This window comes from Rhipicephalus microplus, chromosome 6 (genome assembly GCF_043290135.1).
Source record: "Rhipicephalus microplus isolate Deutch F79 chromosome 6, USDA_Rmic, whole genome shotgun sequence".
Lineage (NCBI taxonomy): Eukaryota > Metazoa > Arthropoda > Arachnida > Ixodida > Ixodidae > Rhipicephalus > Rhipicephalus microplus.
The window spans coordinates 200,625,642-200,640,336 of NC_134705.1; the positions used below are offsets into that span (position 1 = coordinate 200,625,642).

The following is a 14,695-nucleotide window of genomic DNA, read 5'->3' on the forward strand; positions in this document are numbered from 1 at the left end:
CGTGCTATACCCGTGCCAAACACCACCGCAGTCACCTTGTGGCCAGCACAATAAACGCTCTATCGGTCAAACCAGCGATGCCATCGGCTGCACCACTGTGACGTCATGCCAAATTCGACGTCACAGAGACAGTGTTGCCAATAATTCTGGCAAGCGAGGTGAGCTTTTCTAGGCAATCTTTAAAATTTATTTCTAGGCAATCAGCAAATCTCTCAAGTCTGTAATTTGGCATAGATGGCTAAAATGTGCGAAGGAACGTACACCGCAAATTTCATTGAGATCCATTCACATCGAAAAATCCCCGGAGTAGGCCTTTAAGGACCGCCGGACTTCACGAGCGCTTGTGAAAGAACAACGCGAGACTGCGCTATGTAGTCTCGATCTGACTATTCATCCTTCTCTTTCTTACTCCTTTTTTTTTCTTGATCTCTTTCCTTTCTATTATTCTCCCTTCACCCCACTCCAAGTGCCAATTGATTCTCTCCCTTTTATTTATCCGTGGACTTCGAAAAATGACACGTTCGCTGAAACTTGATTCATCTCATTCGCAAGCCATTTTGATCCAGAACTTAAACGCTCGCCTCTTAGCGTAATCGAACGGAGAAAAAAGAATGTCGAGGACGCAAAGTGAAAGCCGGGGTGAGCACGTGGTATATTTTCAGTTGTTGTTGTTGTTGTTGTTGTTGATGATGATGATGATGATAATGATGGTGGTGATGATGACGACGACGACGGCGATGTTCTTGTTGCTGTTGTTCAGACACTTGGCGCAACACACTCCGAGGGATAGGCCATGAATCGGACGTTGCCTTGCCCAGGAAACTAATTCACTTCTTTTACTGAACGAAGAGGATTAAAAATGAATACCTCTGCCGTAACCTATTATCGACACATACAAGCAAAAAGGGCACGTGAGACGTCCACCTGGCTGCTGCCATGAAGAGACCGGGAGGTCAGGACTGCTGGCCACAGTGAGTGGAGATCGAAGGAAATGGCCCGTGCGAGATCCCGCCTCAAGAAGGGTGTCGCAAGTGGCGATCTCCCGCGACCAAGGTGCGTTCAAGTAGCCGCCGACCACTGCCACCTTTCACCGACTCCGCAGTGGACGCACTTAGCTGCAGAGGGGCTTCTCCGCACAACACATCCAACGCACGCACACAACCGAGAAATCATGCCGCTGCTACCACACACGCACCTCCGAGCGACGCATTCGGGGCACGTTTCCCAGACGTGTTGACAGCGGGCCGCTCACCTCCACCCTCCCTCGTAGTGTATTTATACACACACCCGGCTCACGAGAGACGCCGCCAGAGCGGCCCCTCGGCCGTACACACACACACGCACGTACACACGGCGACGAGACGCAGTAGCACGTACGCAGCGCGTGCCCCCTTGGATCGCGGCGCTGCCCCCTTTGAAAAAGGGGGGCATTCCGTGCACTACGCTGCAGCTGACGAACGGCGACGCGGATTTCGTACAACCGGCCGGCCCCGCGCGCGTGATACGATGACAGACTGCGCCGCAGGGCTTCGATACTTGCGCAGAAGAACTCTGACACCGAATACTTTAGCCACTGTGCAGGGCAATGTGAATTTTAGCATCCTTGCTTGCAGATCCAAGTGGTCTCACGGCGTATTATTTTTTTTTCATTTTTTTAAAGCGAAAACAGCATGTCTCTTGCGAACGTGAGCTTGGAAAAAAATTCAGCCGCCGAGTTGTACAAAAGACTGGATAGGGGAGAAGCGTGTATAGCGAAGAGTGTCTCAGCCACACTATCGCAAAGCATCTGCACCGTTCACATGACAAAAAGATAAATAAAAAGATGACGCTTGCGCGGTATAAAGTGATTTGATACGACAAGTGCGACTTAACGTCCCAAATCCACCATATGATTATGAGAGACGCCGTAGTCGAGGGCTCCGAACACTTTCGACCACCTGGGGTTCTTTAACCTGCCCCCAAATCTGAGCACACGGGCCTCCAGCGTTTTCGCCTCCATCGGAAATGCAGATGCCGCAGCCGGGATTCGAACCCGCAACCTGCGGGCCAGCAGCCGAGTACCATAGCCACTAGGCCTCCGCGGCGGGGCTTCGCGATCTAAAGTACGCAGCAAGAAAGCCTTATACCGCATCGCTTCAGCCTTGGTATCATCAGCCTGGCTATATACGCCCCTGCAGGGCGAAGGCCTCTCCCGTGCTTCTCTAAATTAACCAAACAAGGTCTCGCGCTTGCTGTGGCCACGGGCCCCACCGCGGTGGTCTAGTGGCTAAGGTACTCGGCTGCTGACCCGCAGGTCGCGGGTTCGATTCCCGGCTGCGGCGGCTGCATTTCCGATGGAGGCGGAAATGTTGTAGGCCCGTGTACTCAGATTTGGGTGCACGTTAAAGAACCCCAGGTGGTCAAAATTTCCGGAGCCCTCCACTACGGCGTCTCTCATAATCAAATGGTTTTGGGACGTTAAACCCCACAAATCAATGCTGTGGCCACGTTACCAATCTCATCTGCCCACCCAAATTTCGGAATACACCTTTGTCTATTTTGGAATGCAGTATGTTACCAGACTTCGTTACGAGCCCGTTTCCATGCCCATTGCTTCATCTTGAATAAGGTGTCCTCAGCACGCGCCTGTTCCCCAACCCACTCTGCTTCTTGGGTTCTAACAGCGCAGCGTTTAGTAAATTGGTACTTGTCTGACCAACAAACAAACAAAAAAGAACTATCGTTATCATAAGCGGGTATAGATGCCACAGAAGTTGGCTTAATCCCGCCACTGGCCCTCCCAAAAATGAAGAGGGCAGCAATCAGCCCAAAAACAAATGTCTACGAAGCGACGGCGGTGAGCCGGAGACCCCGACTACGTGCAACGAGGAGGAGGAGGAGGAGGAGGAGAAGGAAGAGGAGGAGGAAGGAAAGAAATGAAAGGCAGGGAGGTCAACCAGACGCACGTCCGGTTTGCTACCCTGCACTGGGGGAAGGGGTGAGGGGATTAAAGGAGAAGAGAGAGAGAAGTGAAGGGCAACGTGTGTGTAGATGTGACCTTGTCCATTGCACGCTTATAAGCGGTCGCGTAGTCCGGTCGTCTTTAGAAAACTTAGCAGTGCCCGCGTCGCTTTGCTGGCCAGCGACGCGTAGAGCCATGAGCCAAGTATCTTCTCTTCGGAAGAAGGTCTATTGTCTAGTGTCTCTAACGTTTCGCGTAGCAACTTGCGCTCGCTCGCAAAACGTTCACATGAACACGGTAGATGTTCTATTGTCTCGTCAGTGTCGCACGATTCACATCGGGAGCTATCCGCCATTCCTATGCGAAAGGAGTACGCCTTTGTAAAAGCTACTCCTAACCACAGGCGGCACAGTAAAGTTGAATCCTGGCGGGAGAGGTCCGATATAACTTGAAGCTTTCTCGATGGGTCCAATATGTGTAGGCGGCGGTTCCTGACACTGGGCTAACTCAGCCAAGTTTCCGACATGCTGTTAGCGAACGAGTGAAGGCCCCTTGCAGCGTCGGTTCTCGACAATGGAATTGGGGTTATCTGGGCGTCCGCGTGGGCGGATCGGGCAGCATTATCAGCAAGGTCATTACCGACAATACCACAATGTCCCGGTAACCACTGGAACACCAAGTCATGTCCTTTCGATAAAACTTCGTGAATCACTTCTCTTATTTCATTCACTAGTTGTTGATGCTCCCTCTGTCGTAAAGCTGATTGCAAGCTCTAAAGGGATGCCTTGGAGTCACAGAACACAGCCCATTTTTGAGGTCGGGCTTCCGCGAGAATACTATAGGGAACGGGAAAGGCAACGGCGACTGCGAGAAGATCTCGAAACGATGGAAGGCCGACACGAACGACAACGGGGCCGCAGGTGTATGAGAAGTGCGAACGCTCAGCGCAAGTTTCAGCCCCTGGACATTAGGCATTCGTGTCATCTCTGTGGATGTATGTGGTTTAACTCGAACCGCCATGAACTGCGAATAAGCGTAGGAGCAACCCAGCATCACCCTAGCAACGACCTAGAAGCTAGCAGAATTAAGACCTAGAAACAACCTTGAAGCAGCCAGAGTAGTCTTCAGAATCGTTTAACTTCGTTATTTCAAGGCTTGCGCGGCTTAACGCGAGCTTCGCCCATTTTTTTTATGGTTTAGTATAGCTCTAAACTACGTTCCCTAATGTAGCGTTCTAACTTGTAGCACGAATTCACGGTTGAGTAGTTTACTCGATTGTATTAACCCCCGACCCCTTTTCATACTTCTGAGGTACAGCCTAGAACCACACAGAACACTGTTTTAACGTGGCACATACTCGAGATCCCGCAACCGTACTCGCTCCTGACGCCGATCGATACAAGGAGAAAAAAAATGGAGGAAAAAAATGCCAGTAGGAGAGTACGGCATGATCGGACAACCAGGACACGTCGTACTTGGGAGAGAAGAGACCGTTCCGTCTGCCGCGAATCGTTATATAGCGCACACCGCTATATATCGCCGCATACACGCACGCACACACGTTCGCAGGAAAACTGTATACGCGGCCAGGCCGACGGTATAAACGAAGAAAAACGAAAGGTCCACGACGAAGGTGGTTGAAGCAAAGAGGGAGATCCGGGGGATGAGTCGAAGCGAAGACAGCTGCAGGTTTTGGCGCAAGAAAAACCAGCAGGAGTAAACCAATATACCAAAAAAGTGAAGGTTAAGGTACAACAGAGCCAGGGAAGAAGGTCCGGCGACGAGGGAAGCCGCTCGAAAATGCCGCATCTCCGCGCCGCTCGAAGTGGCGTTTGCGAGTCACGTATCCGCTGCGAGCGAACGACCGGCCTCCGTGATCGACGAAAAGCGGGTTCCCCCGTTATGCCGCAGAGACAGCTCGGAGAATACGAGGCTTCAGGAACGGGTGAGCATGCTCTCTCACGAGAAGATCGTGAACGATGTCAGAATGAACACCCAATCAAGGACTGTCGATCTCAATATGACACGTTGATATGACAGCTCTGCTGTAAAAACTCACAGGGTTCCTTGTGCATTCGCCTAAGACGACTAAGGAGAAATCCATATTCATCTTTTTGCCCCGCCTAGGTGGTCTAGTGGCTAAGGTACTCGGCTACTGATTCGCAGGTCGCGGGTTCGAATCCCGGCTGCAGCGGCTGCATTTCCGATGGAGGCGGAAATGTTGTAGGCCCGTGTGCTCAGATTTGGGTGCACGTTAAAGAACCCCAGGTGGTCGAAATTTCCGGAGCCCTCCACTACGGCGTCTCTCATAATCATATGGTGGTTTTGGGACGTTAAACCCCACATATCAATCAATCAATATTCATCTTTTTATTCCTAATCAATGTTCTGATGAACATGCGCGAAAGACCTTGTATCTGCTTTAAATACCTTTTCTGAATAATAAACCTTCAGTTGTGAGAGCAAGCGCTGTCCTTGTCAGCCTCTTCTGTCTGCAGATACACAGTCTCTCGCGCCGCTGATTCGTGGGCCCAGCTAGGACACCTGGCTTCCGCACAGAACACCATGCCGGCGGAGCAGTCGAGAGCCTTGCGGGCGAGCAATGCGTCTCTTGATTCGCCACACTCGGCTGCTCATTCCACTAATTTATCGCGGACGTCCGGGACAGCACACAGAGCAGAGACGCAGTTTTCTTTTAGGTCCTCCCCGCGTGCATGCCTCCCAGAAGGTGCATGTTCCCAGTCGTTCATCCAGGGCTGCTACAGCTATCTTCGCTCTAGACAGCGAAAAAGAAAGTGAAAGGGGAAAGGGCCCATGGCGGGTGGGAAAAAGAACGCCGCGAGGCGCCACCACAATTTTTAGCGGCAGCGCCGTCACCAAAGACAATAGCGCGGGACGCGGCAGGATCTTGTTTTTTGTTTTTTTTTTTTTACTGCCACATAGAGACCGAAAACGAAGCGTCTCCTTCCCTCCGCAACTCTCTCACACGCTTCTTCCTCCACTGCGGCTCTTTCCTATTAAACAAAATCGTTTTCCTTTCTTTCTTTCCAACGCCCTCCTTCATTAAAGCTGTACTTCTAGTTTCATTGTCTGCAGCGCCCCGCAGACGCGCGAACCTGGCGAGCGGCACCGGACGTGCCGAGTTGAGTCGCCCCCCTTTGTTGGGCGTTTTATCAGCGAGACCCGAAGGATACGAGAGCCGGCGGCTTTTGGTGCTCGTGCGGTGGTCAAACTCGCGGCCACCGCCGCAAACGCGGCGACATTGTGAGCTCAGAGACGTGGTCATCGCCTCGAAGAAGACTCTCTCGCCACTGCAGCGCTGTTTGTCGTAACGCCCGACGGCTCCGCCGGAGAGAGAGAGCTCGTGAAAGGAATCTGAAGGGAAGGAGGTGGTGAACGGAGGGCTTCTGTGGCCACTCCGCGTTGAGCTTAACAGTATGGTATAGAGATAAGGCGCTCGGAGTGCATACCACGGCTGACCGCCGCTCGAGCGTGCAGCTGAAAGCTGGAGAGCGGAGCTGGATGGGAACGTAAAAGGTGTGCGCGACGGGAGCGTTTAGCGACTGACCCTGCTTGAAGTCTTTAAAGAAATTAGCTGAAAAATATGCGAAACACAGTAGGCATGGCAAACGAACGTGAATAACGGTAATTAGGCTCCGTCTTACTCACTAATATGGAAACACAATTTCATTGCCACCACGATGGACCTTGCGGAGCAAATGTAGAATTGTTCAGCACGGCTAGGTATTGACTCATAAGAAAAACATTCTGTCTCGAAGAAGCGTGCCGCAGCTCGACAGCGCGACGAGAGACGCGAAGTACGTTTCTTAAGTATCATTACGGATATCTAAGGGAAGCTCGCTACCACCTTTAGTACGCACACAATCGTGCGTGAGTGAGCGCGTGTCAGGGTCACGTGTCAAGGGAAGGTTACATAAATTATCAGAAATATTCGAGGCATACCAAGTCAGAAAAGAGCAAGAAAAAAAAGAGGGCGGAGGTGAGCTAGGCACTAATGATGCGAAGACCGAGGATGCGGCGGAGCCGGTGGCGTCGCCTGCCTCCTTTCCCTCCTCATCAACCTCGCTCCCCTTTGTCACCCTATAAAAGACTGTGCTATACTTCTTGTCCCCTCCTATCTCCAATCCTCACGAAACTTTTTTTCCCCTTTTGCTATACTACACTACGCTCTCCATGACTGTGCCATACGTACTTTCCCTTTACCCTCCACTTTTTTCTCCCTCTCGCCCTCACATCGCTTTCCGCCCCTTGCTATAATATACTATATGGACCGCCGACCTCAAACACCTCTCGGCTAGCAAGCTGCAATAACAAAACTTAGTTCATCAAGGCACGGCCCAGAGTGAAGAAATTCAATGCTGGGGAGGGGGGGGGGGAGCAAAACTTTACCGAATGTACCAATCTTAAAGAACGTCTTTCTTAGACCTCATATATGGGTCATATCCGAACGCGGTTTTACATCAGGCTCCAAAAACACATCGATGCGGACTCGCTATGGTGCGACAAATTCTGAAACATAGACCAGTCACACCTCCGTAGCTTACCCGAAAAGAGCATTATTATTCACAATAGACGTCAAAATTATGCGAATATTATTTTGTTAAGTCAACAGAATTTGTTCCTTAAGAAGGTGCAGGTCGTAAGCTCAAGGTCCACGGGCAGGTGTTTGAGACCACTGTTATACATGACTGTGCAACCGCACTTCTTCTGCATGTTTGCTCATATCTTTCTCTCGGTATTTATTTATTTCTTTGTTTTTTACGTTCTTTTTCTCTTATTCCTTTTTCCTCTGTTTCTCTCTCTTTCTCTTTCTTTCTGCGTAGTCATTCTCTCGTTTTCTCTGTTTGCTTTCATCCCTTCATTTATCTCTATGTCTAGCTATATTTTTCTATCTGTTTTAATTATAAGTGCGTAGCACTTTGGAGGCCCAGCTTTACGCCCATCCATCTCACGTGGCGTAGCCACGCTCACAATCTAGCGCTCAACACGCGTCTAAAACACGGCTAGGAATGCTCCCAACCTGGTTTAAACAAAACGAACGCATAAAATGGCATAATTAACAGCAATGACCAAGAGGTAATAGTAACAGTTAACCTAAAATCGCTAAAGAAAGTTTCGGGCACGCGCGGTTCACACCTGCGCCGTGCAAAAGAGTGTGCAACTACCTCCCAGAGCGTGCGATAGCTACTGCCACCTGCACTTTGCCGGCGCTCCTTCCGAAGTGCCGGCAAAATGCAGGTAGCAAAACAATCTGTTGAAACTCGCAGCAGATGGCACGTATCGCACCAGCCGTAACAAACAGGAAGTCGATAAAGTGCACCAAAATTTATCGCGCATGTTGCCCATCAAGTTTACGAAGCCTAGATGCTTGCCTATTAACGGCACCAACAGTTTCGTATAAAATGATCAGTGTGAAGTTATACGAGTGGTGAGAGAATGGAGGAAATGGTAGGGAAGAAAAGGCAGGGTGGTTAACCAGTACAGAAAGGCCGCTTTGCTACCCTACACGCGCGAACGGGAAGGGGAAGGTTGAAAGAGGGAGCGGAGAGAGAGAAAGATAACACAGCAAACACACAAACACGCAGTCAGTTACATTTCCGCCACGGTCACGTGGTACGATACATCTGTCACAGCCGTACGAGTGGTAAATAGTACCACGTGACCGTGCTACGCACTTTCCCAGGATTCACAGTACTAACAGTACTGAACAGCTGCCTTCCAGTAAGAACAGCTGCCAGATGAAACACAGCCAACAGTACCGGTCTTGCAGAACAGCAGTGGTATACCAGGTTCCGTTCAGCTGTGGCAGATCTTATGTCGGGCAATCTGGAAGGTGTGTAAACACACGGTTGAGGGAGCATGACTCGGCATTACGTAGTTCAGGACGAACACATCTGGTGGATCACTGCAAGTCTTGTGGGTGCGTACCAATTTTTACAGACACAAAGATTCTGTCAACTCACAAGAGAAAAATTAACAGGGAGTTGATTGAAGCATTTCATATTAGAAACATGGGAGAAAATGTGTTAGCCAAGCTTCCGTCACCTTGTCCGATAAAGAATTTGATTTTTTGAAAGGCACGTGCAACAATCCGTCTGCAGATGCGTGAACTCTTCAAATTTTGTCGTTTTGTGGTTCTTATCTTGACGTAGCGCTGAATAAGCTTTCTTTAGGTTATCTCGTGTGTTCTTGGATCCACCGATGGGGGGGGGGGGGGGGGGGGCGTGTGGGCTACGTGAAGATATAAGTACAGTTCGTTGTTCAAAATAAACCAGTTGTGAGTTTGCGCCCGAGTTGTTTGCCTCTTTTCCTTGTGTCCGTGTACGTGTTTGCGCAAAGAAGTCATGAATTCACAGTACTAAACAGCAACCTCATCTTTCATTCTTTCTCTCACCCCCTACTTTTTCTCTCTTTCTCTATACTTCTATTTTTGTCTTTTTTTCCCTCTTGCTTTCTGTATGTGAAGGCGCTTCCTCGCCCATCAGCGTTATTGCATTCTCCACCGCGCAAATCGGCACCCGTATTCCAGGAGTGATGCAGAAGATGAAGGATATGACGAAGAGAGCGTGTGCCGTCAGATGATGATGATTGCTTTCGAATTCAGCTGAACCGCTACGCCCGCAGCTCTAACAACTCCACTGTTAAAATACATAGCCCCAAGAAGCAACGGGCATCCTTGCCGTAGATACGAACTCCCTTCGGACGGATGCAAACGCTTCGTGTCAAGTTCTCAAGGGAGCGGGATGCACCAAGATACGGCGTCCCACCATGGGCGGCCGCGACCGGCTTCCCATGCATGCCGACCACGCGATCTTCTCAACGACCCACGCTAGAGGAGCATATATATAACCCGAGAGGATATACGAAACAGCAACGCCCGCACTGCGGTACTTCTTGCATTTTGTATTACACTGCCGGCGCGCGCGTACACTGCAAGACAGCCTGGCTGATTGCGCCGGTGATACACGAAGCGAAGGAGAGCAAAGATGGCCGCACTTTTCCTTCTTTCCCTCAGGTATTTCGATCCGGGAGTCTAAATTTTCTTCGCGTACTCTTCCTGATCTCAATTTAGTGTCTCTCTCTCTCTTTTATACGATGTAGTCTTTGTTTTAGGTTTGTGCTCCACACAAAGTTCGAAGGAGCACGCGCTGTAGAGAGACTGGGAGCCGTATACACTATCCGCTACGCCGCCTCCAGCGAGATTTGATTTCGAAGGAGCGTGACTTCCATACGGGCTGCCGAGATCGACCCGGCCGCGAGCGACCAACACTCGCCGCAAAGAAAAGCAACTGAGCTACGCGAACATCGGAATCAGCCAGAGGCCCGATGCGGCTCTTTTCGGTGCCATGGCGCCCACCAGGCCGAGTGAAGAAGCGTGCAATGCAATAACACTGTCGACTGGTGGCGTCATGAAGCGGTGAGCCAGAACTCTTTCGCTGTTTTAGGTGGTAATAATATGGAAACGTAAATGGAAAAGAAAATCATTTGAAGTGTTTATAAGCGAAGGTAAAAACGCCATAAACCATACTCGGACTTCAAAGACGAGAGAGTAGCGTCGATATCGCCTTTACTGCCCTCCCCAAAGGCGATATTTCTTCTCCGCTAATTTCTACAAAATGTAGAGATGAGGGATTGACGGAAGAGGATTGAAAGAAGAAGGACAGGGAGGTTAGTCAGAGATAGAGATGAAGGTTAAATGAAAGGCAGGGAGGTTAACCGGAAGAAAATTTCCGGTTTGTTGTCTTGCACTGGGGAAGGGTTTTTTTATAAAACAGGCGGACAATGTCATCAGTGAGCGTTGAGCCTATCAGGATTACGCGCACTTCGTCTCCAGGCTGTTATATTGGCATTTGCAATCGTAAACGCACAAAACGAAGTGAAATCAGTTGATCGCGGGCGACAGTCATGACTGCAAGGCAGAACGGGCGTGCGACTGCGTGGCAAAGCAGGCTGGGAGACAATTCAACACCGATGTCTCTAGCGTACGGACCAATCGAGAACTTTTTTCATGCTGATGTCGCGTGAACCGACGGTTGACATCGCGTATTGTGCCGAAAAAAATGGGACACTCCAGGAAAGAATAACACGCTATAATATAGTTGTTCATAATTTCACGTGTTGATTAGATGACCTTTAAGTCTGGAAGTTAAAGCTGAACTTCGAACGAGACATTTTGCCTCTAGTATCAGCCGTAAGTCTATAGATAATGCCGCTGGCCATGCAGATTCATTCACACTCATTCTTCTATTGCACTCTTTTTTTTTTTTGGTCTACGGCACTGTTATTCGGGTCGCACGTTTTACTCCATGTTCATGGACGATCTCGATGTGTAATAGTTTTACAGCGCATTCGGTATTTTACAACGCGCAAAGCTGCTACAGGTAGAATAGCTGGAAACAGATGACTGTAGCGTCAGCACTTACATGACCATGGAGGAGTCCAGGTACCTGTGAAAGAAACAAAAGTGATAATTAGCGAGTGATAAAAGATGTAACGAGATTATTTCGAGAAAAGGAAACTAAATAATATTAAAAAATGAGATAGAGGTGCTTTAGTGAAGGTATTCCAGTACTATAGTATAGAAATCCCACTCCGCTTTCTTCAGTCTCTTTCTAGCAGGTAGCATCGTCACATGCTTTACGCTTGCGAAAAGCACAACGACAGTCCACGTTTTTACCAAGGCAACCAAACTGTGAACATAGTGAAGAAGACAACAATGCACAGCAGCGATTAACAGATCTTGCTACTAAATGTAGAAAAGAAACTGCACACAGTTACAAGCTTCGGTCATTATGAGTAAACACATCGTAGGATTTTTAGAGAGGAGGGCAAGGAAGTGCGACAGTCATCATGGGCGTAGCCAGGCAAATTTTCAACACGCCCACATACAAACGTACGCGCCAACATGCATAAAGCGTGGTTAATCACCCCCCCCCCCCCAAAAAAAAAAAAACCTGGCTACACAACTGCCAGTCCTTAAAATCTCGAGTTCCGCAGATGTCCACTGCACTTCGCCCCTCGGAAACCTTTCAAGTGCTACGCCATGTTTTGCAGTCATGCCAGTCACTCGTTTCGGTAATGGCATGGGTCTAGCGAATGAGGCCGGTTATTTCGACGACTTCAATACTCCGGACGCCCCGCCGCGGTGGTCTAGTGGCTAAGGTACTCGGCTGCTGACCCGCATGTCGCGGGTTCGAATCCCGGCTGCGGCGGCTGCATTTACAATGGAGGCGGAAATGTTGTAGGCCCGTGTGCTCAGATTTGGGTGCACGTTAAAGGACCCCAGGTGGTCGAAATTTCCGGAGCCCTCCACTACGGCGTCTCTCATAATCATATGGTGGTTTTGGGACGTTAAACCCTACATATCCATCGATCAATACTCCGGACGTCTAACTCCATTACCATTTTCTAGCATAAACACTTGTCTTTGTTTCTTTTTTTTTGCGCTGAGAAGTGTGAGAAGAACGCACACGTTTTCTTTTGCACGCGCCGCGATTTAGTGCACCGCCTACTATACGAAACGAAATTGTAGAAAAACTCCTCCCACCCGCGTCTCCATTTTTCTTCTTCCTGCGCAAACGCAACGTGGCCTCTTATCCGTGCAAGCGAAACAACTCGAGTCAAAGTGAACGACGCACGGATCTTGAAGGGAGTTAGTTCATAGCACGCACTCAATACCCCGACGCGTGGTCGTAAAGAAGTGGCGGGGCGTGCTGCGGCCGCAGACGCTCTCTGCCCGGCTGACCACACACTGTTTCCGGTGGTGGTCGTGAAAAGTCACGCCGTCGCACGCGAAGTCGCGTAAGCGACGGGATGAAGTGCCGCGTGGAACTTCTTTCTCTCCCGCCGTCGTCCACGGATCTCAGGAGGAACCCAGTGCGGACAGACCGCGGGCACGCGAATTCGATGGGGCGCCAAATGGAAGCGTAGCACGAAGGTGGATATATTACTGCACTGCCGTGTAGGAGATGCATGCTAGTGTTGCGCGCAGTAACACTCCGGCGAGGTCACAAGTGACTAATACTATGCCGAGTCTAGAAAGCTTCGAAGCAGAGAAAAGATGTTGGACGAGTTTTATCTCGTCCCAGCCGATCTGGAATTACAGCTATGCGCCATATTTGCCCGCACTTTAAGCCGGCCCTTTTAGGGGCAAAGCTCCTAAAGACGTGCGTCTGTCTATTTTTTGTATGCATGCATGCATGCATGTATGTATGTATGTATGTATGTATGTATGTATGTATGTATGTATGTATGTATGTATGTATGTATGTATGTATGTATGTATGTATGTATGTATGTATGTATGTATGTATGTACGTGCGTACATGACCGCCTGTCTACAGTTTCACCTTCGCCAACTGCACACTGCTTCGTCCTTGCAAACATCCCACAATGCCCCGTAACCGATCCCCCACTTCACCAACCATAAAGCAAATACTGTTGAGAGGTAGTCATTATGAAATGCAAGATGGTCGTGTACTTGTATCCAGGTGCGCGTTAAAGAAACACAGATCGTCGCACTGTGTTCATTCCTTGTTTGTACGTGACCACCTATAGTTCCACTTTGCAAACTGCCCAGTATATTCGTCCTTGCAAACATTCCTCTACGCCCCATCACCGATCCACCACTTCAGCGACCACAAAGCCGTTTTAATGAAGGGGGAACGAAAGCGACGTACAGCTACCACTTACGAACAGTAAAATTTCTTGTATATTATATATATATATATATATATATATATATATATATATATATATATATATATATATATATATACAGCATTTGTCACGTCTTTGATGATGTTGTGGGCAATATTCGTAAATGGTTCACGGTTTAGCGATGAAACCCTCCAGCGTTTCGCACCACTAATTATCATTCACGTCGTGGATATGCTGTGATTTTTTTTTGCGATAACAAATAAATAATCACTTACTTAGTGCCCTGCCGCGCTGGTCTAGTGGCTAAGGTACTCGGCTGCTAACCCGCAGCTAAATTAAAGCACATTAAAGAACCCCAGGTGGTCTAAATCACCTGAGCCCTCAACTGCGGCGTCTCTCATATTCATATGGTGATTTTCGGACGTTAAACCTCAAGTATCAATCGTCAAATCAATCGCTTACGAAGTGCATGACCGATGAGGTAGCGGTACCATTGCAGCTGTAACCATGGGCGTACGCGCAAAGGGGGGAAAGGGAAGTATCGTCGCCCCCCTCCCACCTCTGTCATATTAGGCGAGTACCAAGTATGGCCTATACCTTCTATATAGCCGTGAGTGGTTTTCACTCCGAAAGACTCAGACATTTGGGCAAGTTGGAATTGATTCTGCCTTCTATAGAGCTCCCACGCCTATGGAAGAAGCGGAAAGTTGGAATCTCCAATCAGCATATCAAGGTTTGATTGCACCAGCCTCATGTACTCGTAGAAGTGGCCCCCGCTGGGATGTCCGCGTTATCAGGTTGTCGGTATCTATCTATCTATCTATCTATCTATCTATCTATCTATCTATCTATCTATCTATCTATCTATCTATCAGTCTGTCAGTCTATCTATCTATCTGTCAGTCTATCTATCTATCTATCTATCTATCTATCTATCTATCTATCTATCTATCTATCTATCTATCTATCTATCTATCTGTCAGTCTATCTATCTATCTGTCAGTCTATCTATCTATCTATCTATCTATCTATCTATCTATCTATCTATCTATCTATCTATCTATCTATCTATCT

The 14,695-nt window shown here is 48.9% G+C and overlaps 1 protein-coding gene across 3 annotated transcripts in view; it reads right to left on the reverse strand.

Annotated features, from left to right (window-relative positions):
* trh (PAS domain-containing protein trachealess) overlaps positions 1 to 14,695 on the reverse strand; it is a 410,303-nt gene that overhangs the window by 255,864 nt on the left and 139,744 nt on the right. For all 3 annotated transcript variants that reach the window (XM_075867570.1, XM_075867569.1, XM_075867572.1), the window contains exon 3: positions 11,386 to 11,409. In XM_075867570.1, coding sequence (XP_075723685.1) covers positions 11,386 to 11,409 — 24 coding nt within the window. The remainder of the gene's footprint in view (positions 1 to 11,385; positions 11,410 to 14,695) is intronic.